At 41.7% G+C, this 27478-nt stretch overlaps 1 protein-coding gene across 17 annotated transcripts in view; it reads left to right on the top strand.

The window, feature by feature from the left end:
• The window catches only part of auts2a (activator of transcription and developmental regulator AUTS2 a), a 172209-nt gene that overhangs the window by 105123 nt on the left and 39608 nt on the right, over positions 1-27478 (top strand). The window contains exon 1 of one of the 17 annotated variants that reach the window (XM_049743492.2): positions 23502-24119. The exons of the other annotated variants lie outside the window; for them this stretch is intronic. Within the exon in view, the coding sequence (XP_049599449.1) occupies positions 23802-24119 (318 nt within the window). The 5' untranslated portion in view covers positions 23502-23801. Of the gene's footprint in view, positions 1-23501; positions 24120-27478 lie in introns of those variants that run through there. 17 annotated transcript variants of the gene reach the window in all.

The raw sequence follows: 27478 nt of genomic DNA, 5'->3' as shown, positions 1-27478 counted from the left end.
TCAAATTGGTCCTGTCTTTGTCGTTTTTTGTTTTTGTTTCTGGAAGCAAGAGAGAACATGCTGCCCTGTAATCCCTCAACCGACTGGATTAATTCACTCGGTCCGCCTGAGTGTCAACTCCACCTTGCTGTCATTGATTAATTGCGTGTTAAAGTAACAAGAGGAGTGAATTAGTAAATAGGGGACCCCTGTGACATGTCTTCTGCCTTGTTGTTAAGGAGTCATTTGAGCTCCCACATGACTCTTTCACCTCATCACCTCTGTCACTATCTACTCCTGCCAGGCCCTTTTCACTTCTCACCCCCTACCCCTGTTGTCATTTGCATTTTCTGGATGACGCGGTCTACTTCACAACCCCCGTAGTGGAGAAGGATGCTAAAAAGAAATCCTTTTAATGGGTCAAATGTATTCCAATGACGACAAACGTATTTAGTTTCCCTTCAAAAGCGGGAAATGGAAAAAGGGTTCCCTGGAGAAATCATGTTCTATCTGTGTAGCAGGTCTCCGCCATGTCGACTGCCAGGCTCTGATAAGACACTATTTGGATCTCAGATTATGCATGTGTGTGTGTGCGGAATCTTGTTTGTGTGTACGTGCTTGGAAACTATAAGAGCCTTTGTGCCCGCTCTAAAACAATAGCATGCAGAATTTGGAATAGTTTCATATCATATCTAGAAAATGAGCGATTGCGCAAGAGCGAAGCATTCCCCTTCAGACTTACAAAAATGAATCTTTTATGTTAAACACTTACTCAAGCGTCATCATTCAGCTACACAGTCTGGGCCTTGATTTTATAATATCGTCAGGAGGCAGTCGCTCTAGACTCATTACTGCTTAAATGATTTTGCTTATAAGTGGCATCTTAAAACGACTACTTTAATATTTTAGGATGAATAGGCGCCGGCGCTCTAATGCCTTTCAAATGAACCATTCATAGATTTGCTGCCTTTACAGGTATTAATCACATTGGAGGGTTTAGAAATTATATTATATTATATTATATTATATTATATTATATTATATTATATTATATTATGTTATATTATCCATCCATCCATTTTCTGTACCGCTTTGTCATTATATTATATTATATTATATTATATTATATTATATTATATTATATTATATTATATTATATTATATTATATTTACTATATTATATTTACTATATTATATTTACTATATTTATTATATTATATATGTGTTTATGTGATGTGACAGCCTCCACAAACTCTATGTGCTATTATTTTAAACATATTTGCATTGTTATTCACGGCCAAGCCAGACCTTACCGTAAATGTAGCGTAATGCGTGTAGTCATTTGGGGCAAGGCATCTAAGTGGGTGCTTTGGAGCAGCCGGAAGAACCTGTTTGTCCTTGACATAAAATACAATTTGCTATTTATCTTCCTTTATTGTTTTGCTGTGTTTGCCCTCTGGCAATTCTCACACAAGAGTTGTGTTTCTCAACGACTTGGCAGCACTGTACATAAAACCAGTTTACAATCCCAACCACCCACCCCCAACCCAAACCCGCCCTCGCTGCGCCGCAGTGGGAAAGAAGAGTAATAAAAAGGAAAGAGCAACTTGTCAGCGTTAAAAGATTATGTGTTTTGCCCCCCTCCAAAGGAGGAGAGTGGTGTTTACAGGCTTGAGTGGGTGCTCACTAGGTTGAGGCTGAGGCTGATTGCACTAGAGTACCCTGTCAGCTAGTGATTTGTCATGTACTTTATCATCCTTGTCACTCTGCGGAGCGTTGTCATAGGTAACGTCCCCGCCCGGCCCCCTCCTCCTCCTCCCCCTCCCCCTTATGCTTTGTACTCAGTCAGTGCAGGAAATTTGTATTTACTTTGGGGGAGTGTAATTTGTTCCTCATGGATAATATGACCCTTAGCGGAGCCGGATCACGGGTTAGTTGAAGTGATATTTTCCGGTAATGGTAGTCGTACATCATGGCTGTCAGGGCGGGTTAGGAGGCGAGCACATTATAGCTCCATTTTAGCACTGCAGGCATCTGGGATTATTTTCCATAACCAAGTATGACATGACCGCTCTGCGGAGTGCATTAAATTTTTACTAGCTTTTTTCCCTCCCCCTGCAACTTCTGTGGCTTTACCCCCGGTCTGGGTCTCAGGGCTGCCACAGTGATGGATACCCCCACCGAGTCCCAGTAGCCCTGTCCAAGGTTAGCGGGTGTCACAGACCTACACGGCTCCCCTCCATCCAATAAGTGGCAAATCTCTGCTCCCTGTGAGGCACGTTCACACAGGAACATGGCTCACCGCCGTGGCATATAAACACAGCCACAGGAAATGAGTCACTGCGTTGGATGTGGGAGAAGAAAAAGAGCTGCGTCTCATCACGCCCAATTGTCAACCTCGTGGATGCTTTGTAGGCCGATCGGAAGTCAATCTTATGCTGTCATATTGCCTTAATTGCATACTAAGAGTCTTTTTAGGTTTTCCCATAACGACTCAAACGGTTTATACCAGCTTCAGTGGATGTAAGTACTCCACACACAAGTTTGGTTAAATACCCATTTTATGTGGTATAATAAAATTGGACCAAGATGAATCATTGAAAATAAACTTTGATGAGGGTTAGGGGTTGGGGTTAGGGTGACCTAACCAATCCAACTGAAAACTCTTGCTGGGTTCAAATTTCATCAATCATATTCAAACGCTGTGCTTCTGATTAACCCCAAATAAGGTTCAGTTGTTCAAGTAGTATTTTCCTGATTCAGTCGTTGTTCTCTGTATCTTCTCAATAACATCACATGACCAAACCTAAAAAAAAACAGGCGAGTTGTGACGGTTGTTACCTGAGGCTTTTTAGGCACTGCCGTGTCAGTTTCAGTTGACAGCAAGTGGCAAAACGGCTGAATAAAATAATTTGCCTAATTCATATTCTACCAATGCACTATTAATCAGAATGTAAGATTACCGTATTTTCCCGACTATAAGGCGCACCTAAACACCTAACATTTTCTCAAAAGCCAACAGTGCGTCTTAGAGTCCGGTGCGCCTTATATATGGACCAAATTCCTAAATTTAAACTGGCCCGAAGCATCGTGTCATGAAATCAATCATAAGTGGCCTGCTGAAGACTATGGATCATTATTTTGTGATTATAAAGTAATTTGTTGTGTCTGAAATTGAAATTAAAAAAATAAAATGGAGAATGATTTTATTTGGATTAAAAATCTGATGCAGTAATGATGCGCCTTATAGTCCGGTGTGCCTTATATAAGGACAAAGTTTTAAAATGGGCCATTCATTAAAGGTGCGCCCTATAGTCCGGTGCGCCTTACAGTCCGGAAAATACGGTAATAGGGGCACATATTATTGACTTCCCCTTAAATGACATTACACGACTTCTGGAATACCCATGGTCTCTTTAGGAATGAATCAATTGGAGTTCAGTTTGATGAGAAAGAGCATAACAGCAGTCATACAGAAAAAAAAATTCCCAAAGTAGTGATAGCATTTCCACTCCCTCCTACACCTACCATTTGATCTTCCATTTCTTGGCAGCAAGGTCAGCAGTTTAAAGGCCATCTCTGGCCCTTGACAAATGGCAAACCACCCCCCTCTGCTAATCAGTCGAGTCTCCGAGGTGTACGAGCAGGCGGAGCTCATTAGGGCACCCTAGATGAGAAATTAATGTGGAGATTGCAGGGCTGGCAGAGAGCCGCGTTGATGGGGGGCCATGGGGGGGAGGGTGCATCCATCTGATGGATGACCTGACCAGCAGGCAGCAACACTCTCCAGACAGTCCGGCACATGTGCTAATGTACCCACGCACCTGTCCACGCTTCCCCCAAGCCAAGAAAGCACCAGAGTGTGACTTCTACACCCAGCAGCGCAGTAATATGGCCAAGCCGGATATCAAAACCGAAAAGGTCAGGAAGGAGACGCTTCTGCCCTCAATGTCAGATCGATCATTAAATAGAAAAAGACGCCTAAAAAAGCCAGGATGCTATGCAAGTATTTTTTTAACATATTGGATTAATAATTGAACACAAGTCATCCTGTTTTTGCAAATATAGTTTCAGATGTATAACCACTAAAAGTAAAAGACGACTTAAGCGTAATTGAGACTTGACAGCGTGGATTTTATGCATTGGCCTTTTTAACATAGTCACATTTACGTCTTGCTTTACTAAATTCTCAGACGGGGAGTGCTAAATTGAGTTTATTCACTCAATAGCTTGTACACACTGTTGGCAACAGGTGGAAACGTGATGGAGACCAGGTTTATTTGGAAAAAGTGTTTTGCACCTTGGGTAAATATACTTTTCAGCATGGAAGATTTGGAAGAGCCCTGCAAGTATAAAATGAAGTTGGCAGAGTTAGTGGAACACAAATAAACATATTACTAAATTAGAGAATTCTAGCACTCCAATAATTTGAGGGAAGTCTGAAACCGAAGTTCTGTTTGATTTAACTGAGTGCCCTTTCTGTGGTTAAAAATTAGGACACCATCAAGAAATTAAACTGATGCAAGTAAATGCTGAGTTAACAGTTTTGTTTGAGGTGGCTGGCTCCAAATCAAAATTTGGAACTTCAAAATCGCATTGCTTAGTGGTTCATCTCACCATCGCGTTTCAATTCTCAAATTTCAAATCCCATAAATTTTGATGGCCTTTTGTCAAATGACTATTTGACCTCAACTCAAATTTCTACGACTTCCTCTATTTTTTTCGTCAGTGCAATTTTGTCATTTGAAAGACTAATGTGCTATGATGGCTCCAGTCGGAAACATGCTTGAAATAAAAAACAAGAATCTTTAAAAGTGCTTGCAGGAATAAAACTTGTCATGGTCTGCCAGCCTGAAATTAAAACTGACTTCAATGATTTAACATTTTCTTTAAACTGCCAATAAAACTATCACATCAACATGCCTAAATTTTCAAAAAGTCTTTGTCAATGAATTATCTAGCCTGTCATAGTGCCATTTCTTTTCATGTGCTGAAACAAAACATGATCCAGACCTAATAAATTCCATTGTATCCTTTAAAAATACGAGTTTACTTCTGGGTTGTTGTCACTCATAAGGGACTTAAAATGCCACACATTGCGCATGTGGTAACAGTTTGAAGTTGCAGGCAAGTCAGCACTATTGTTTCAATATGCTCCAAATCTTGTCATCTTAATCTAGTTTTGGGAACCACAACTCGGCAGATGCTACCTCCCTCCAAGCTTTTTGCCGAAGCCAAAAATATGCTTTGTGTGGGCAGGGCTGATCAAAATCAATATCATACCACCAAATCTCAAGCTGTGGTTGCTAGATTGCAAAAATATCCAATAAAATATGTTAAAAGTACTGCTTGGGACATCTGAAGCCATGATTATATATTTTTTTCTTTTGAAAAGCCTCTTGTTGACACCAGAGAGTACCGTAAATCCTGTTTTGCTGATATCTACCACAAGTCTTTTAAATAAAATGTCCTCACTTTTATACCCAGTATTACCCAAAGAAATCATTTTAGAATATCTTAAAAATCATGAAAAATCCATAGATATGGCGCACTGGACTATAAGCCAAAGAATTCCAAACCTCGTGCAAAAAGTAGAGGCTTATAGCCCAGAAATTACGGTAATTAAAATTGCCAGCACATTTTATACAGTCATCACATGTTAAATTATATTATGGTTGTGTTTTTAAATTGTTCCGCATCAGCTTTCATAATAGTCACCTTGGCATTAAATACCTCAAGATGATCATTTTAAGCCTGTATTAGGTCCTCATCGTTCTCATCAGTCATCCACAACCAGCAATAAAAGCGAGTAATTACACATTTGAGGAAAGCAAGCGTTTGAAATTCAATGTGGAAAAAAATGAAACGTAGCACTGACTTGTGTTTCAAAAGCAATAATCTAATTCTCAATGCAAGGTGAGAACACAGGGAATGGAAAAATAATTCAATCACAAGTATGCTTTTTTGAGTGAGATGCTCACTCTGGTGAAAAGAAATGCAATCTCCATCTTTCCTGACCTGGAAAAGAAAAACGTCTTGGGCAAAGTATCTCCATCTATCAAATGCTTTTCAAGTGATTGCCCACGTGTAGCGAGGCTTTAGCGTGGACTTCAGTTATTGTATTTGAAAAGTGAGGAGTGAAAGGAAGGTCCTGCACACCATCAATCCTGCAACATATTTTGTCCAAAACATTACAGTGGTACCACTAGCGTCACTAACCAACCTGAGGCCAACCTTGTTGTGAGTGAGCTCATGAAGCCATCTCGGAGTTTGTGGCAGGGAGCAGAACCTCATCTCTATTTATAAGGCAGCGTTGCCAGTTTCTGCTGTTCAATAATGTATGCCGTTAGTCGTCGGGTTCAAACCGGTGTCTCTGGGAACGGGTCACCTATTGGACGGAAAAAAAAAATGCTGTTTTTATTCAGCGCCTATATGTTTTCATTCATGCGCTCAGTTGCATCCGTCTGGCCTCTGAGTTTTCCGACAAGGTTAAAGCTTCTCACTGTGTCCGGCGGATGTCAGTCAAGGCCCGGCTCACCTACACATCAGCTCCTCCCGGCCAACTGGGCCATTGACTCTCACAGAACCTCTGCCCTTTTATTGCTGCTTTTGTCAAGACAATGATTTCTGCAGGCAACTTCGCACTCTCCTAAGCAATCTCACTTCACCCACACAAAATGACTTTATCTTTATCGAAAATCATTTTTCCATCTGCTGTGTTGGGTGACAGATACACGCAATATGATTTTTAGCTCTTGGCTCTTCATCTTACCAAAACCAAAGACAGGCTACTTCCTGGATTGGTCAGCAGTAACCTCCATGTGGTGCTCTCATACATTTATGTATTTGCCCTGGAAGCCCTGAAGTCGAATATCATTATCTCGCTCAAACTTAGTCAAATGTTATTGGCAATGTTGTCATCCAAGATTTAAACTGTTTGTATTTTTATGAGCTTTTTGCAGCCAAAATGCTTTTTTTTTTTAAGTATGACTGTCTGTAAAAGACCTCCCAACGTGAATTAATTTACTGTCTTCACGGGTGCTCAGACATCCTCTGCTCATCTTTTTTTGGGCATCCGCAGAACTCTGTCTGCACCACAAAACCCCAAAACTACAATAATGATCACTTTGTTAAAGTGAGTCAGTAAATTACTGCATCCTAACATTTTAATAGCTATTCATCCAAACGGCAAAAACAAAACCATTAAGTGGTAGCAATTGGCAATCGATATTTCTCGTTATTGCTGTAAGATTTAATTTGACTTCCACCGCAATAATACGCTGAAAGCCAAATAAATGGTGGACAAAAATATGGCAACCGCATCCTTGTCCCTAAATGCAGAGCAGGTCTGTCAGAAGGACAATGATATCCCAGCATGCATGGCGGCAACCACAAACAACCCTAATGACATCAGGGGCTCCGAGGAGGGTCTGTACTGTAGACCAGCGTCGCCCCAACCCCATCAAACATCATTCCCCTTGCAAGTGCCACCGGCGCACTGCTTGTTAGAGGCAGTGTAATTAGGTGGCTGAGCTTGTTGCAAGTAGCCCAGGTCACAGAGGCATGTCCAACCCCTGCCCTGATTGCTCCCGGGGGAATTATTGACAAAACACAGCGAGCATTGCGTGTTGGGCTCTAATTATGTGTACAAGACGTAGACGGCCCCGGGGAAATTAAATAAAATTCCCTAGCTTGATGGGTCCTTTACACTCTAGGGATCCATTCTGTTTCTTATTAAGACCAGCCATTGTCTGGCTTTACGAGCCAGGCACCAGAAAAGTGTCCCTTTTCATAATACATCAATGACTCATGATGAGGATATTTTAAGGTGATTGTGAGCTATGGTAAAAAAAAATCCAATAAAACACTTCCCTTTTTATATTGGAAAAAATATTTGCTATTACTGTAAGTATAGGGTACCCTACTGGATAGCTTTTAAAGGTATACCGTATTTTCTGCACTATAAGGCGTACCTAAAAACCTCCAATTTTCTCAAAAGCCGACAGTGCGCCTTATAATCAGGTGCGCCTTATATATAGACCAATATTGAGCCACTACACCAGGCGTGTCCAAAGTCCGCCCCCGTGGGACAAATGTATATATCTTATATATAGACAAAAATAGGCCATTCATTGAAGGTGCGCCTTATAATCCGGTACGCCTTATAGTGCAGAGAATCCGGTAATCAGTCTGCTGTCACTGCAGTTCCGTACGTACGCATCCAGCCTCTGCCCTAATTCCCCTAGGCCCAGATGCCGGACAGGAATTGATAGTATGCTTGTACAAATGAAGTGATAAGAGGGCTCACCCAGATTACATGAGGCCTAAGTGGAAGTGAGAAAGCTTATGGAGATGGATGAATTCATAAGGCTGCCTGGCACATTCTTAAGAATCAATGTAATAAGGGATAAATCAAACATCCTCCTTTCTTTCCCGGAATGGTTTTAAATTAAAGCCAAGGCTGATGGTAGACCTCCCGAGAGAGGAGTGTGGAGCTGTCTTTGACCCCCTAGTGTACCCAAAAAAAAGGCTGAATAATTATTTGTTTTAGCCATCTTGGTTCTGCAGTTCAACTTTAGAGATCTTTATAGACTGGAACCTCAAAAATTGAACACCTACCGGTGGAACGTTCAGTGAGAAGAGAATAATTGGCAGAAGATGCAGATGTGTTGGCTGCAAAGTCAGAAAGAGGAATATAATGCGTTTTGAATGGCAACTAGAGGTGAGTCACTCTGGCGCGAGTGGCCATGATATTTTTCGCTTGGCAAAGCAACACAGCCGAGGGAAGGAGACGACGGCAGAATGTCAGCTTGCAAATGAATGTGCAAGATGGCATTTGCTGACCGCCGTCAAGTGTCACAATCAACTTTTGTGATTTCGCAACCGCAGTTTGCAGCCTAAGCCACAATTTTGGTAACCATTAAGCATTTTCAATTTTCAATAAAACGTTATGCCCTTGAACTTTTCATCCATTTACATTTCTCAGCATCAAGATGGATCTTTTAATGAGAATGTGACCTTTGTAGTCATTTCACCTATCTTTACAAATAGAGAGCTTGAGATGCAAAGCTTGTAAATAAATACCTGTCCTAAGTATTAAAATAACACTTTACCACAACAACGATGTGCATAAGCTACCAAAGTGTAGGCAGACATTTGAAAATAACAAACGCAAAGAAGTGCCCTTTGGGTTATGAGATAGCTCATTACCTATGAGCAACCTTCCATCTGCACTCATGGCTACTCTGGGAGTCATTATGATTATGATGGAAATCTCACAAGCCATTACTGGGAGACAGCACAGGGCTCACTGCAGACACACTAATGGACTCATTTGTAATTGGGCGAAAGAGAAATGACTGTGAGCTCGTAGCCGAGGCGCTATGACAAATAAAACCGAGTTGGTTTACTTGATTACATACGAATAATGTCCAACCTAACTTGGATTAGTCACTGGCTCAATTTGTGATGACCTTTATGGGTGATTTTGACCCATTTTCATAAACAAACTAAAAATTCTGAGCTAGTGGTAAAATTAAGTGTCATCCAAGTAATGGTGCATACATTAGAAACCCGAGAGAGTGTCTGGATATATGATTTGGTTTCAGTATCCTTAATGGAACTCGTGCAATATTATTATCAATCTCCTCTCACTGTTTATCAAAGCACTGCACAACTTGTATTTTACTGACCGTGTCTGCCAGCCCATTCAATGACCAAAGCCTTGAGCACCAATGTAATAGTAAAAAAAAGTAAAGAATAGAATAAAGAAGAAATGGATAAGCGTGCTTAGGAGTCCCCATGGCACACATAAACAAGAATGTGTGTGTGCCTGTGTGTGTGTCTGTTGGGGTCTAATAAGATTTCTCTGACCTTGGTGATTTATAGATTCATTTGTGGGCTTGTTTAGGGACCTGATCTGCATTATTCATGTACACAGGAGGCAGCACCGAGGACATTAGCTGGTTAACCCCCGCGCAGGTTAGGCCACATTATTTGAATGCCTATTACCAAGGACAGGCCTCTCGGTCTCACGCTAACAATTAGGAAAGGAGACGATTTGGACGGAAATTGGCAAAGGCAGCTCATCTATTGTAAACAACAGTCATTCACCTCTGCACCTAGAACAGGTGGGGCCAGAACATTATTATTCAATTAGCTCTGTTAACAGTAAACAATGCACAGACCCTTTTCATGCTCACAAGAGAAAGATAATTGGTAACCAAATACCCGGTGACATTCTGCTGCTTTAGTTGCATTATTTATTTGTCACACACCACCTGGCATGCATGTGACGCGACACATGCCATGTTTTACATGAGCGTGATTATGATTCATCCGTGTGCAGAGATATAAGGTTCCAGAAGCTTTGGCATGAAGCCTTTTTTATTTATTTATTTTTTAATTTTGAGATTTTTTTTTCCGATGCTGCTGTAGGGGAAGCAAGTCTCCAGATTATCATTATTATTTTAATTTTAGGATTTTAGATTTGGTTTGTTTATTGTTTCCAAGATAAGAGAGTTAAATACTATATTAAAGTGCAATGAAATTTTTTTTTTACTGTGGATGATGTGTGGCGGCTCGGTGGCGCACTGGGTAGCACGTCCGCCTCACAGTTAGGAGGGTGCGGGTTCGATTCCACCTCCGGCCCTCCCTGTGTGGAGTTTGCATGTTCTCCCCGGGCCCGCGTGGGTTTTCTCCGGGCACTCCGGTTTCCTCCCACATTCCAAAAACATGCTTGGTAGGCCGATTGAAGACTCCAAATTGTCCCTAGGTGTGAGTGTGAGTGCGATTGGTTGTCTGTCTCTGTGTGCCCTGCGATTGGCTGGCAACCAGTTCAGGGTGTCCCCTGCCTACTGCCCGATGACGGCTGGGATAGGCTCCAGCACGCCCGCGACCCCCGTGGGGGACTAAGCGGTTCAGAAAATGGATGGATGGATGGATGGATGTGGATGATGTGACATTTGAGATTTTTTTCCCGATGCTGCTGTAGGGGAAGCAAGTCTCCAGATTATCATTATTATTATTATTTTAATTTTAAGATTTTAGGTTTGTTTTTTTATTGTTTCCAGGATAAGACAGTTAAATATATTGAAGTGCAATGAAACCTGCAACCAGGCACTTTTTGTTTCAAGTCAAGTCAAGTGATTTAGGGCTATATAAATAAACTTGACTTGACTTGACTTATTATTTCAACTTGTCCCCCACCATGGTTGCAGTTTTTACACCAAATTTGCACCAAATGATCAAAAGGATCAAGATGTTCAATTATCTGCCTTCTTAGTTGAATATTTGTGCCCTGCCCAAATCTGCTATGGCGTAGGTGTGTTTTTATTGAATTTCCTTGGAAATGCATACCGAACACTCTTTTGTTCCAAGTCCTCGTACTTGACCGTGGTTTATCACAGTCACTTTCAAAACAATAACAACTTAATTACCCTACAATGAATCACCATAGCATGACACAACACATCCCAGCTTAAGGAGGGATAAGATGCAATAGCTTTAGCGCCATCTTCCCTGTGGAGGATAATCCATCTCATTCTGTGCATTTTCCTGCCTTCTCTCTGGGGAGAATGCCATCATGCATAAAGAAAGACAAGGAGAAAGGCAGCAGCAGCATATGTCTGCCTCTGACAGGCCGGGCTTATCGTCTCTTCAGCTCTTTGCTACAAGCGTGATTACCGCTGACAGCTCAGACTGCTGATAAAAGCGGCAACATTAAAGAAAACAGAAGAGGCGCGCAGACACCGCACCAGTGTTTCTTCTCATCAAGGCTTCCATCTGCCCTCCACTTCTCACCACCTCCACCAACACTCCAGCAGCTCCTTCTATTCCTCATCCACCCAGAACCCCGTGCCGGGGTGTCAGAGCTGTCGAGAGTGGGAAGTGACATCACAAGAATTTGCAAGCAGTCTCGAGGCTCATCATGTCACTGGCAGCCTGTCTTGTGTCAGGCATCCCCCAGGAAAGCTGTGATCCAGTCTTCGTATCCACACGTTCCGACTTCTCGCTAGGGACGGGGAGGGAGGCGAAATTAACAGAATGTTTTTCCATCTTGTTAACTGACAGCATCGTTTGTTCGAAAGGCTGTCTGAGCAAAGAGGTGCGCGTGCGTGAGGGTTTCGCAAAAAAAAATTGGCAGGAAAACAGTGTGGTGAATTATTGAGTATGGATGAGGTGACAGAGCTAGCGCATTTTTTTTAGCGCGTGGCTTTCCAAAAAGCATCTAAGGTGTGAATTGAGGAGTGTTCAATTAGGAAACTGTGAAAATCAGAGAGCACACTTTGCTTGGCTTGGCCAGAATATTTGGGTTTTTATAGATGTATAGAATCTGTCAACATCCAAGTTGAGGAAATTTGCACAAAGCTGTGCCCAATTCCTTCCAGGGCTGCCAGAATTGAGGCACTTATTCTGGAGTCATGGAAAATCTGCCGCATCTCCTGGGTAAATCTCCCATCTCCGGGATCTGGCTCGCCGTCAGCTCATTTGGACGGAGATAGCGGCTGCCTCAGCGAAGAATGCGTTTGATTCCCTTTTCATTTATTTGAACTGATCTGCTGTGATTAAGAGCTCCATGTCTCATTATTCTCTTTTAGAGAGGAGCGGGGCATTGGCTTTTGCCAAAATATTTGAATGATTAGGGCCCAAGCACGGGCCATGCCAAAGCGTCGGGCAGCATTCACTCTGCTTATTAGATTCACTTAAATGCTGTTGTAAATCATGGGAGCCAGCACATGCTGCCAGAACCGGCCCGGTTTGAACACGAGAAGCTTCTGCTGCCAAAGCCGTTGCAGGCTGGCGAGTGAGACTTTTACTGCTGTTTGTTTTAGCTCGGCCAATCAAATGGTTGTTTGACAAGGTCGAGTTCATTTCCTGGCTGAAAATGCCAAATATTCATCCGTGAGGTATCGACTGGTAACTATCTCCGTCACAAAACTGCAATTTCTCCAGAGTCCAGAATCAATCGTTGCGCCTTTAAATCTTGGAAACATTTCTTAATATGCCAAAGCTATTATTTTAATCTATACAGCTCTATCTTGAAGTGTTCATTGTGAATGTGGTCTGCGTGATTGGGGCCCTCAGACTCAATAAGCACCATCAGCACCATTAAACCTTGGTGTTATTCTATTGTTCTGTCAATTCTAAGATTGCACAGTGTGAGTGAGCAAGGAAGAAAAATAGGCCTCTTGCTGAGCACTTGAGAAAAAAATATGGGGGGGAAAATAATTTGAGCGTTTTCTTTCAAAATAAATCATGGTCGCTCAATCAGTCCTTCAATTTGGCACATTGTCAAAAGGCAAATGCAACAAATCAGACCATATTGTTCCTCGGGGGGTGTAATAACCATGAGCGCTACTGCTCTACTCATACCCTCTTGTTGACTTCTTATCCATACTAACATCTGTTATGAGAACGTTCAAACCTCTTGTTTGTAATTTCCTGATACAAGTAGGATATGATTTGGCCAATGAGATATGGGTTAGAACCCCCGCCCTGAAAAAAAAGCTTTCCCATTTGACAAATGGTTGCTGGTCTGCCAACAGCACGTACCGTATTTTCCGCACTATAAGGCGCACCTAAAAACCTCCAATTTTCTCAAAAGTGAGCCTTATAATCAGGTGCGCCTTATATATGGACCAATATTGACCCACTACAGCAGGCGTGTCCAAAGTCCGGCCCGCGGGCCAACTGTATATATCTTATATATGGACAAAGTTTTAAAATGGGCCATTCATTGAAGGTGCGCCTTATAATCCGGTGCGCCTTATAGTGCGGAAAATACAGTACTTGTGTGAACTGGTCTATGGCAGACAACATGCTCAAGCTCTAGCTAGCTTTTAAATAAAACCAAAACCTTCTGAAAAGTGAACTTACCATTCCACCATAGCAGTATTAAACATTGATGGTGTGCATTATAGAAGTTCTTATAAATGCCCAACATTACAAACGGAACTGGACCAAACTGTCTTACTTGGTGGATACATGACTATTGACTCAAAGGAATGGGAGAAGGTCTAAAAAAAAAAAAGTCTTGACTAATGATCCATAGCATGATCAAGTATTGCCCCTACAGGAAAAAACAGGCACTAGGCAGAGTTCTCTGGAAATCAATTCCCAGGAAGCGTTTGAGTACTGGTTGTAAATCACAGCGGACGGATAGAAGGTACTGGGGATGAAAGAAGAATGTGATTGTGGGTGTGCCTTCATCGGGGAACAGATTAAGGAAAGTCTTCCCGTCATAAACCCTGAAGGTAATGTTTCCCAAGCACTTGCACCCTCAGCAAAAGCAAAGCAGTGACGGGGTAAAAAAAAAAAAAGTTCCAGCCTCTTGCTCCATTGCTTGATGTCTCCTTTGTTAAATGAGTTGAGGTTCAGGACAGTGTTCTCAAATTGATTTATATCCTTCAAAAGAGCTCCATCAATCCTGATGTGACTCTAATCAAGTTGTTGGCTATTTGGGATGTGTGTGGTAGATAAAGTCATTGATCAAGTGAAGCTCAGTGATGATGACATATTGTTTACCTTTTGAGAGAAATGACCTAAAGCTATAATGAAGTGAATTTAACTAGTATTTGATAAAAAAATCATCATTGTTATACTTTGCTTTTCATTATTTAAATATTATTCAAATAATGGCTCCGTTTGAATTTAATTTGAGCTGCATTTGCAAAGCTTCAATAAAATTAATAACATTAATATTGTTTATTTTTTGCTTAATATTTGTCAACAAGCCAAGGTGGACCGTAATTTACAATGTCATGTTTTTCAAGTTAGCTTTATTGAAGGCAAACTAGATCTTCCTATATTAAGTGGGTGTGCTTAATCTTGCATGACGTATTCGGGCCGAATTCCATTTTGTATTTTGTCTTTTTGCACAAGCAAATACTTGCAGCACAACATCCAGCGCAGTCTCCAGAGAGCTGTAAATGAGCTTAATGAATTAACAAACAAACAAACAGCTTTAAGGGTGAGCTTCAGAGAGTAGCAAATCTGTAAAGCATATAATATCTAATTTGTAGGTTAATATTGGCCAAGGCTCTTTTCTTTTTTTTTTCTGGGCTATCATGTGCTCCAACAAATAAATCTACTTATGTAAGGTCAAAATCGGATTTATTTCCACCTGCTTGCTTTTATCTCTGTCATGCATTGCTATCACTAGTTGCCCTCATTCTTGCTGAACTAAAAACAGAAATAATAACTGTGACAGTGTGACAGTATATAGCAAATCCCAAAGCAAACAGTCACTTAGTTTGTTTATGGTATGTATATTTCTTGCAGTAATGAGTGTTGCCGTTGTTTTGTGCTGATGCACTGTGGGTAACGGTATAATGAGATTTCCCCATGACAAGTCGTCTTCCCTGGACTTGGCTCTGGTCTGTCTCTGCATATGTGTGTGTCAGCCAGGCAGCTTTTCAGTATTTTTTTTTTCTCCTCCTGTGCTGTCTGCTTTTTGATTTCTTTTCCCAGAGGTGTTTAAAAAAAGCAACTGGATTGTTAGTGACAATCATCCGCTCTGGCCCTTTTGAGGAAAAAAAGTTTGATTTAATCGTGCAGCTGTCATTTAATACGCTAGAGCGGCAGGCGCTCCTACGAGACCCGGTCCTGATCAAGCACCTCAGAGATGTCCCCGAGATCGCTCTGGTTTCTCTCCCCCCCCCCCCCCCCCCCGTTATGTCTAAATCCTCAATACAAATTGCGGTGTTTCAGCTCTCCCAATGGGGCCTATTACTGCCTATGGGGTATTAAAGATCATTAATAGTGCTGTCAGAAAAAGAGAGGGAGAACCTGAGGGGGAGGGGGGAGGGGGGGAGCGGTAGTGAGTTGCTTAGCTTCTCATAAATGGGAAATTAATACATCTGCTTCATTAATGCCGCCTCGTGTTTGATGTTTGTTCGCTGGCAACTTTAATGATCTAGGTTTGAGCCGACGGGGCGCTAGACTAAATTTGATTCCTCCAATTAAGTAGTCAGTCTTCTTTTCTTTTGGGGAATGGGTTTGACAAGGAAAAAAAAAACTGCTGCCTAATTATACACTCCAGACCATTTTAGTTACGTGGCTTTCGCTTTTCTATTACTCTCCTCTTTTGTCGGTGACGCATTGCAGTCAGCTTTGGCCTACATAGTCAATTTCCCATGACTAAACACCCGCGAATATTTGAACCGGTACTTCATAATCTTGTCGATATATGCAAATCAGCGCAAGGTGAGGAAGTGCAAATGATGAGCTGACTCATAATAAGAGCGGTTTCTAATATTTTATAGACCTCAATTAGCAACATAAAAGGTACATGAAAGGAGCAGTTCCCCAAATGAGCCTCGTCTCAGAAGACAAAGTAGAGCAACTATACCGTATTTTCCGCACTATAAGGCGCACCGGATTATAAGGCGCACCTTCAATGAATGGCCCATTTGAAAACTTTGTCCATATATAAGGCGCAGCGGATTAGAAGGCACACCTTCAATGAATGGCCCGTTTTAAAACTTTGTCCATATATAAGATGTATACATTTGGCCCGCGGGCCGGACTTTGGACCCGCCTGCTCTAGTGGCTCAATATTGGTCCATATATAAGGCGCACCTGATTATAAGGCGCACTGTCGGCTTTTGAGAAAATTTGAGGTTTTTATGTGCGCCTTATAGTGCAGAAAATACGGTAGTTGAATTGTGATTCTTATTATTTTTGCTGGAAACAATATCTTGACTTTGATGGTTTTTGCTACAGCGGATGCATACAAAGTATGAGTTGGTTGTACTTCGACCATACATTCGATGTGATCATATTTTTGCTATTGTTGTGTTTTATAGAAGATATAGTCGTAATAACTCCCTGGGTAATTAATGCATGCTGTTTAAAAGCAAAAGCTACAAGACAAACTGTCTCGCTGACGCATAACTAACATCTATTACCAATGTAAATGAGCCGGCAACTTTCCTATTTAAATGGGAGCAAAGAGGGAAAGTTTGCTCGCAGGCATGCTCAGGGAAGACTTAAGGAGCAGCTGAAAATGAGAGCAAGCCATCACGCATTTCGACTTTAAACCACTTTCTGAAGAGCATTTGGCCTCGGGCACTGAAACTTGCCAAAAAACACACTTGTTTGGTGCTTTGAAATCGCAAGGTAAGATCACCTTGGGAGGAAAAGATCAACAGACAAGAAAGCAGACGAACGCCACGTTTACCGCGTAGCAGGCTGAGGGCGATTTCTTTTGATCCGCAGGAGAGCGTCTTGCTTGGCGCCAACGCCAATGCAGCACGTTGCCTCCCACCAGCATCGCACAGCGCCATCTGCTAAGACCTGTTGGCTTGTTTGTTTTCCAGAGCAAACAGCAAATCACTCCTTTCCTGTTCCTGCTTTTTACCATATGCCGCTGTCTGTGTATCAGAGCGAAGCATGTATATTAATGAAGTTAATCAAAGGCACGCACGCAACCGCATCTACCAAGGGAATTTTCAAATGACACACCTGCTCATCCATTCATCAAGTCGTAAAGCTCACATTGTCACCATGGCTACATAAACAGCAACTACCGTATTTTCCGGACTATAAGGCGCACCAGACTATAACGTGCACCTTCAATGAATGGCTCATTTTAAAACTTGATCCTTCTATAAGGCGCACCGGACTATAAGGCGCACCATTAATGCATCATGTCAAATTTTTAATCCAAATCAAATTATTCTCCATGTTATCTTTTTTATTTCAACTTCAGACGCAACAAATTACTTTATAATCACAAAATAATGATCCATAGTCTTTTTGATTGATGATTCATAGTCTTCAGCGGGCCACTTATGATTGATTTCATGACACAATGCTTCGGGCCAGTTTAAATTTAGGAATTTGGTCCATATATAAGGCGCACCGGACTATAAGGCGCACTGTCGACAAATGAGAAAATTTTTGGTTTTTAGGTGCGCCTTATAGTCCAGAAAATACGGTATATTACCCATCGAGATGAACCTAATATCTGGTTGTTGTATTCAATGGGAATAAATGACTTTGCAGGTCTGCAAATGCAATGGAAACATAACATTTGACATTTTTCCTGGTTGGTGTCCTCATTTGATATCATGCATATCATATAAATTCGGTCAGATATCCCCCAATATGGTTAGTATGGTCAGGCTAATGCCGATGATCTCTTTGTACCATATCATCTTTACATTTTGGCCAAAATGAAGAAATAGACGTCACTCCTGCAATACTTTTGTGTCAGTTCACCCAAAGTGTGGCCAACTTTATGTACACTCAAGTTTGTTATCATGCATTTTTTCCAATAAGGTCAAACGTTGACATGTTTTTCCAGGCCAGTGTCGAAGCCAGAGGCCGTATCATGCATTATTCTTGCAGTTTTAGAACGAGCAAGCAAAAGACCATCATGATGCAATCCCACACCTGGAAATGTAGACCTGTAGAGAAGAACAGTGTCAGTCTCAAGGGCTCCTCCTCCAGTCAGTTGATAGATTGGCAGCTTTCCAAGATGAAATTGTACCTCCCATCACGCCTCCAGAAAAATAACAAAAATGTTCTCCTCCCACCACCCTGGTTTGCTCTGGGCACAAGTATAGCTGAAGGCAATGCCTGGATCAAGCTTAGAGAAGTGAGCTGTCGTCCCCCACTCAAACAAGGATATCTACTCTATGTGGGTTGTGAAATGCAGTCTGGGAGCCGCTAATCTTTTGTTAACTCGCTTCTACTTTCTCAGTACAAGATACTTGTTGACATCTCCCTCGGATATACTCCAAAACATGTCAGATGATGCTTTTCCTTGCTCAAAGTCACAGAATATATTCGCCGTTTGACAAGTGCAGCAACATGACAGTGATCAGTCACTCAAGATTACATTGTCAGTGGGTTAAAGTAGGTGTCTATTAATCTGTCCTGTCTTGTCTGATCAATCATGTCGTTGGCCTTGAAGGGATTTTCTAAACCCGTTTCATGAGCGGTGGCTTTTGGAATATTGACAGGAAACAAAATAGGATTTAATAACAAAAACTAAAATCTTATTACAAAATATTATACAGTCTGTAATTCACAATATTCCTCTTTGTCTGGCACATTAGCTTCGCAAAAAACCTTTGGGCTGTCGGTGGGCGATAGATAATATCACATTACCTTTAACCCTAGCAACATCACCCCCATGTTGACCTTTGACTCCATGTCTAGCTTTAACAGCCTGCTTGTCTGCTGCCTCGCCACATTGCCACATTCATCTTCGATGGTGAAACAAACGGCCAAAGGTCAACATCAGCTTGTCTAGTAAACATGTCCAATGAGATCACTAATAAGATTGTAACATTTAACTGGCATTAATAACTCCAGCCTGAATAAATTTGTGAAAAGCAGGTTTGCCCATAAGTGGTGCGCAGGTGCGCATGCACACTGAGAATCTTTTAAGCAAAACCGATTTAATGTTTCAATGTATGTAAATTAATATTTATAAAAAGCTGCACACTATAATATTTGAGCATCGTTGTTATAATGTAATGAGGGGAAAATATTTATTATTTAATTAGCATTGTGTGGTAATGTCGTTTGCTCGCACATTTGAGTCGAGTTATAATAAAGAATTTTAAGATTAAAAACGATTTCCCTCAAATTAATAGAGATATTCTGGTATTTTACAGTAATTCATATTAAATGGCTAACTTTGCTAATGCATTGCTACTATTGAATGCTTTTTGCTTTTGGTTTAAAGCCTGCTTTCTTGTTTTATAAGCATACCGTTTCAGGAAATTAACTCCAGGCTCCGTTTAAAAGGGTGGTAAAGGTTTATTAAACAAACCAGATGGTGTCAGTCTTACAATAGCACGATGTTTTAGCTAGCATCACCCCGAAGGCCACCGTGTCTCTTCTCCACATCTTCCCTGTGTCACACAGACTCAAACTCAGCCCCCGATGTCCTAGCTTTGACAGGCTGAGCGGAACAATAACCACGCGCCAGCTGATGCATGATCCATGGATTTGACCCGCTGACCCCAAGACACATTGTTATGGGCTGTTTACATTGTGCAAATTGACTAATGTTTTCATGAGGCTCTTTAACTGGCTTCAACTAGGATTCAGGATGTGCCACTGACTTCCTCCTCTGTAAATAGCTCATCCTCACCAAAGACAAGAAGATCAGTGTAGACAAAGAGGAAGTATAGGCACATTTGTATTCTGCAGATGCTTTCAGAGATTAGTGGGGCATCAGAGAGCAAATATGAGTCTGACAGCTCTCATAATGAAAGAATCAAGACGCATTATGAAATAAGTGGAAGTGACCAATGAAGGGAGACACAGCGCTAGCTGCTTTGAATTCCAATTACATTAACACAAGCGAGCAAGGTGCCTTTTAACGTCTCTTGAGATGTTATGGGACTCCGATATCCAAGGCCGAGACTCAAATAAAGGTCACTGTGACGGAGGAAAATAGACTTTGGCCTCATCACGAGATGTAAGGGCCACTCCTCAAAATCTACTTTCTATTTTCTTGGCCAGCCCTAAGATATCTGAAGAATGTGAAATGGCAGGGGTGAAAAGGGTTGTGTGTGGACCGCATCGAGGGGAGTGGATTATCTCATGAAGGGAAATCAATTAGAGCGTTACGGTAGACTGTGAACATTTATCCATTTAGCTTGACCACTATTGGATTTTCATGATGGGCTTTGACTGTTCAGACCGAGAGATCAGAGTTAATGGCGATTGTTCTGCACTCCTTTATCTGCCTTATTCAATGAGAGACACTTCATCAAACCAGAGAGAGCCCCGCGGACTATTGATAGATGGGCTTTGTGTGCGGTTGAAGAAAAAAAAGACAAGGTATGGGGGTTGAAATGGGAGGGACTGCGGCCTAGGAGGGGGGTGTCACAGATGTCCAGGCCTTTGAAAGAAAATTAAACAAGTACCTCATTAGCCAACGCTCCAGTGCTCCCTGGAGGGGGCCAATGAGCCAGGCTTTTTAATGAGCTGGGAACTTAGGCGGTGCCAAAGTTTACCCCAGCCTTGCCTTTCTCTTTTACGCCACCGGGAAGAGCCATTCCCTCCCCTTTTGCCCCCTGGTCCCCTCCACCCCCACCCCCCCACACCTCATCTTGGACCTCCTACTCCATTGAGGGCAGCTCATGCAGAGCAGAGAGAGGCACCACACTGATTCCCTGCCTTTCAGCTCCGGAGAGGGGGATAATGCTGTTTTTGTACCACATATCCAGAGGAATTATGCGCGCTAATTTGATTAGGGGAAGATTTGATTAACTGGAAAATGAGGGCTTTGCTTAGACTTTCACACGCTTAATTTATCCCTTGCAAAGCAGACGCAACATTGTGTCATGAAACTCAGAAGGCATATGAGAAGCCCATTCAGCAGCTAGATGGCCCTTTCAGACTCAACAATATCTAGGACTGCCATGGTTCAAATTGGGATAATCAGTTTAAAGCTCTTTGCCTGGCCACAGAATACAAATTGCATTTGGCATTAACAGTTAAAAGGTTCGGAGAATAATGAGATTAATGTAGCGGGGAATTGAGGTAGCCAGGACGAAAAATGCTCAACGAATAGCATTGTTGCAAAAAGGTGAAGCTTGACCGTTCTTTGACGGTGGATGTCAATCAAAGCTGGTGTAGTGTTAAAATAGATTGTTAGAAATCACAGTGCCATTTTAATTTGTAAGCGTGGCATTACTGTTTATATTCCGTGCAAAGTGCAGAGGCTTTTATTCGCCGATGCTTTGAATTCATTTAATACTTTTCGTTTGCTTTTCTATGATCTCTTTGTGCATTGTGGAATGGCCACAGGGGCTGAAGGAGCTGAATGCTTTGCTTCTGCTCCTTTTAACATGGAGCCATGAAGGTCATATTACTGTGCGGTGATGATTACATTTTAATGAAAAGAGACTTCTTCTATGAGAGAGCCAGAGGCAAGCTTGATCTTTTTTTCTGATCTAAAATCCTACACTGAGTGACCTTCCCATCTGTCTGGCTAGAACTGCGCCTGGCGGTTCTCTATCTTAAATAAATAGCTCTTTTATTTTACACAGGGATTGCCCGGATTACCTTTTTAATAAGATCTTAGCTGTTCTCGAGTAGAATGTCCCGGGACCGGTGCGGAGTTAGTCTTCAGCCCATAACCATCCACTAAAGGTCCACGTTCCTCCCAGAGCCCATTTGAGCCGCTTGGTTTTGTCATCTGTTATATTGCCAGTTATGAAGCGTCGACTTGAGCCAAGAGCTGACATGAGAGAAGGATGGCGAAGTGATGGAAGTATGGAGAACGAAATTGGGAACCCAGACAGATGAGCCGTCTCCTCCTGTTGGAAGTCACTCCATTTTCACCATCTGTTCACCCCCGCTTTAATTAAATCTACAGAGATGATGATTTTTTTTTTCCTTTCTCGTGCCACCCATGTCAGATTCATTTTTTTTCTGCCGCTCTATTTGAGTGCAGGTGGGATGATGCCAATGTCCACTCATCTCCCACCTTGCTGCCAGCTGCTAACGAGAGTGAGCCAGGGTGGCGAAAGGCAGTTGCCAGGCATTATGAGCCGTTAATGAGGAGCATTCGAGAAAAGCCCTGGCCAAGGCCGCTTGCCATCAGTCATTTTGGTCTTTATCTTCTGCATACAGACACACTTTGCGTATATTCTGATTAACAAACATTCTACATTCAAATGATGAATGAATTTAGTTTGGCCTCGATATTTACGGTGCTATATTGTTTTGTCAGAATTTGACTGCAAGACAAATTTGTATACCTTGCTGGCCTTTGCATCAAAATCATTTGTCTGGCCAATTGTTTGGCTCACCGTCGCTGGTTCCTCCGCACTTTGCCAGCAATGAGACATCTCCTGAACCAATGCTGTGAGCATATTCTCTTTCTGAGATTGGCAGATATTTGCTCTTGTGGTTCAGTGTAATTTTAAGCTTTTGCATTTACTTCTTGGTACGGGTTTCATCTAGCTTCAGCTGCCCACAATAAAAGGCCACTCAAAAGTGCAATTTATCACCAATCACAAAGAGGGAGAGTGAAATTGTGACATGCTAACCCATGCTGTTCACATTTCTACCATAAACCAAAGGTGTTGCAGAGAGTAAAATCTACTCGGGACTGCACAGATATTTTTATAAAAATTGGATTTATTTTATTATTATTATATATTATTATTTTACATTTTTTATGTTATATTTAATTATTATTATTTTATTTATTTATTAAAACAGATACTCTAGGTATTCATCAATCCTGCTGTTTTGTTACTGTTTTTTGCTTCTATTTTTTCCCCTCAGTGTCCTATTCAAACTGAATAATTGACAACAAGTGCGGTGTAAAGTCCAAAGTGGCCACAAAGCTCCCTTACGTCCGAAAGAGCTCAGTTGTAAAGCCCCCGTGCTGCGTCTGGGCAGCCTCGATGCCTTTCAAACATTGCCGCTCATTGATTTGAGTCTTTTGTCGATTGTTCTAGTCTAGTCATCGGGAAAAGCCCCGCTTGTGCTGTCAGCGCTGTATGCAGCTGGGAATGTATGTGTGTGTGCTATCCCCTCAACAAATGAGTTCCAGCTAGATTTAGTGGAAGGTTTTACTCGGAGGCAAGGTTGAGCCCATGCCGTAGCCAGAACAGGTTGAATTTCAAAGGGGCTTATCAGGGGAATTAAGCAAGCCTTTGGAGTTTGAGCATTGCCTAATTCCTGGTGACCTTTCCCTGGCTCGGGTTTGACTTTTTGTGGTGATCAGCAAGTGCTGTAACAAGCTTTTCCGTCTGTGTGGCTGGGGATTACTGTGGAGCAGCCTTGCCCTCCTCCCCTGCACTCACAAGAAGCCATCTGTGGTGGAGAGAGAGTGCATGAGAGACAGACACAGAAGCGTGCAAGAGCCAACACAAGTAGGCAATAGCCTGAAGGGCCATTGTCATGCTTGTCCGTGTGTTGGCGAGGCTTTTGCATTTGTCAGAGTTCGCTTTTGTGATAAACTGGTATGTTTTGTTCGGCCATTTTCAACCGCCAGGCACTGGCAGCCCATTATTCATGGATATTTGAATTGTTTTTATTTTTACAAAGAAAGTTTGTCTTCCCCTGCCCCCTCTTCCGGATATTTTTGTGACTTTCTCTTGGAATCAGAAGCTGGAATTATTGTTTGCAAAAAGGTTATAGTGGTGGCTGAGGTAAGTTTGATTTTATGCTGAGCATGGTGTCATGTTTACTTGCTAATTTTCATACAGAATGCAAATTAGATGTTATGTCATGTGATTACACCCGTTGTTCATCCACAGATAATCTTTGTTCAGAGACCCCTGCTGTTTTTAGGAATTGCGTTGATTGCATTTAATCAACACGCTTCTGAATTCATTATCGTAACAGGAAATGTCACATCAGGTGTAATTAAGCAGTCGAACGTTAAAGATTTTCAATTCCCCGTGATGTTATATACAGCAGTACATAATGCTGGTGAGTTGCAAATAAATTAATTTCAAAACCGTTATTTATACGACATGCGTGAAACTTTGCTAGAGAATACAGAAAATTAAACTTAAATATGTGCGTGTTATTCTGATGCAACTGTGCATTCGACTCAAATAGCAACGCTAGTTAGCCAGACTGTGCCCTATTATGCAATAATTTTTATTACATAAGCGTAATGTCAAAAAAAAAACACCAATCTGTCAGTTTGTTGGAGATTTTTAAGAAACATTCGTGACATGGGTAGGGAGAGAAGAGCATCATCTTCATCATGCAAAAGTCATCTGGGTTGCCTCTCGCTCTCTCTCTTTCTCTCTCTCTCTTCTGTGCTGCATTATCATAAAAAGTAATTTAGGACTGATTGATGCAAATGGCCCTCTGTTCTTTTCTATCATTAACGGGCCCTTTGCTTTGGCCACGGGCGGTGATTAAAGCTGTCGTTTTCAGTTTCTCATTAAAGGAAAGCGGCGGGCCATGGGAAGAATTCATAGAGGGATAGAGAGGGAGAATATAAAAAGGAGGAAGAAAGGGCCATTTTCATCTTGAAGCGCTGCTGTTAAGAGAAGCTACCATTCTTTTAAAAAAAAAAAAAAATCCTAATTATTGTATTCCCTCAAGCCTTTCTGTCCGCCTAAGAAAATCTGTGGTCAGAACCCATTTAAATTGTATCTTTTTATGATTCCCCAAATGCTTTTTGGATTGCCAGTTAGGTTGCTTATGGAAAAATATGAGCAAACGACAGAGTTCAAATCCAAGTCACTTTTTAAATTCCGTGTGAACTCAAAAGTTATCACGCACATAGTAGGTAAAAAAAAAAAAGTCATTGCAGCTTTTCAAATACGTTGTTTTTTTTTTTTGCTGCCGGCTATATCGAAACAAGGCTTTTAAAGAAAGTAAAAGTGTTGACAGAACAAGCACAACAAGACATTACTGCCGTGACTCACACATACACTTGAACATGAAAGTGTGCATTTGGATACTACTTGCTGTCAGGAACCTTATCTTCTTTAATGGGGCTTTCTTGGCTGTGAGGTAGTGAGACCCAAACCTCCAGCTGCGTTCTTCTCAGCGGGTGCCAACAATAACATTGAGTCCTGGGGTCCTGCGCTAATGGCCTGGGGAGTCCTTACTGTGATTGCGCCCAGCAGGCCGTCCCAAATCACACGTAAACACTACTGCAAAAAATCATCCCAGCTCCTGCTACCCAGTACGTTACCCCTTAATCCACAGGTGTCAAACTCAAGGCCCGGGGGCCAGATACGGCCCGCCACATCATTTTATGTGTCCCGCGAAGACAAATTGTGCATCAAATTCATGTGTCATTACTAGCATTGCAAATCGTCTTTACTTTTAATAATATCTTTTTTTTAAATATTTGACCAGTTTTTACTCGTCTGATTTGAAAACAAGTTTGTTTTGTAGCTTTTACTGTATATAATATGAGGTGCTCATACATTTATTTGGGTTGACAGTCATAATGGCCCTCCGAAAGAAGACTACAATGCGGCCCGCGAAAAAAAACGAGTTTGACCCTTAATCCTTTTGTCCCATTCAAAGCGTGCTAGTGGCTCGTAGCATATAACGTTTGACGGATTGGAGAAGTTGAACAGGAAAGTTTGAGTTTGAATTTAGTAGCAAAGTTCTTCTTGAGCCCACCCCATCAAGTAAACACTAAAAAGGAAACTTGACTGAAAGTTGAGCACCTACCCTTAGCTCCTGGCTTCCATATGAGAAGAATTATTCTGAATCCCCTCCATATGCTCTCAGTTTGCTCACATTATATCCAACAATTTCCTCAGACGGGGCTGTCTTAATGTTTTCCAGCAACGGCCGCATACAGAAAAATCAGACTGCTTTTGATATTTTTTCAAAACATATGACTTGTGTATAGTGTACATTCAATGAGCCATATTCATCCATGACATTACTCCAAATGTTTCTTCCTCATCCCTTTGTTTAACTATTAATACAATATATTGTGTATTGATTGAAACAACTATAATTGGTGTTTCACTGAAGATACAAGACACAAGTACTGTCCGTTCTCCAGTTAATGACACAATTAATTCTTTCTCTCTGTTGAGGAGACAAGACTTTAAGGAAAAATTGATTTTTTTTTTCTGCCCGCTTGCTCTCTTAACTGGTTATAATGAGGGAGATAAATTGGTTTTCTTGGCTGTCTAATGGGCTCTCACAAGTTAGTTTATTTGACATTACTCTGAATGGCACTAGCAGCTTCCTACTTCTTTGTGGATCTTCACACAGTCAACATCGGTAAGGCAAAATGGAATGACAGATCAATGAATTACCTCAACCCTACTGATTAACATGGATTATCTCACACTGCTGCCCCAGTCATATCGGGAGTGGTCTTTGACTCAGCGCCTAAAGGCATTATCGCTCTCTAGATTATGCCTGCAAGGCTCACGTCTCTTGGGATGTGCAGCCTGGAGAGTTGGGTTCCAAAAGACAGCCTCCCAAAAGACCACTTGGGAATAAATTATCATGGCTGCAACCCCTCTGGCATAATGTGATTGGACATGAGGGAGACGGACCCCACCCCTCATCCCATCCCAAAGGACAGAAATACCCAATGCTCAAGCTTATCTTTGTTGAGCATTAAAATACAGGATTGAACCTTCAGGGCATTCCCAATAATCTGTCCTTTGTGTTCATGCATCTCATCATCCGCCCAATAATCGTAGTTCATCAGTTTAGCAGCTAAAGCAGATCATTGTTTGCAGACCTCCAAGTTTATTTGGTATCGGTGCCATATTTTTTTACTTACATGTTGGATGTGATCCAGCCAAAAACGAAAGGGATTCAAGGAGAGTGGCTTAGTGTAAGACGTTAATTCCCCAGCTAAAATACATGGGCCTCAGGTGGTGGTGCTTCTTAACCTCAGCCTGCTCAGTCTGATAAGAATGTTTCTTTGTTGTTGGTTAGGGACTAATGTAGGCTCGCTAAACGCTATTAAAGCAAGCTCCTTGTTAATCATGTGATTTAATCACCCCATAGTCTATTTAGTCCAGTGACTCTTTGTGTTTGTACATATATTTTAATA

This window comes from Syngnathus scovelli, chromosome 15 (assembly GCF_024217435.2).
Source record: "Syngnathus scovelli strain Florida chromosome 15, RoL_Ssco_1.2, whole genome shotgun sequence".
In the NCBI taxonomy this organism is placed as follows: Eukaryota; Metazoa; Chordata; class Actinopteri; order Syngnathiformes; family Syngnathidae; genus Syngnathus; species Syngnathus scovelli.
Note: the sequence above shows the minus strand (reverse complement) of the source record. Positions and strands in the feature narration are given on the sequence as shown.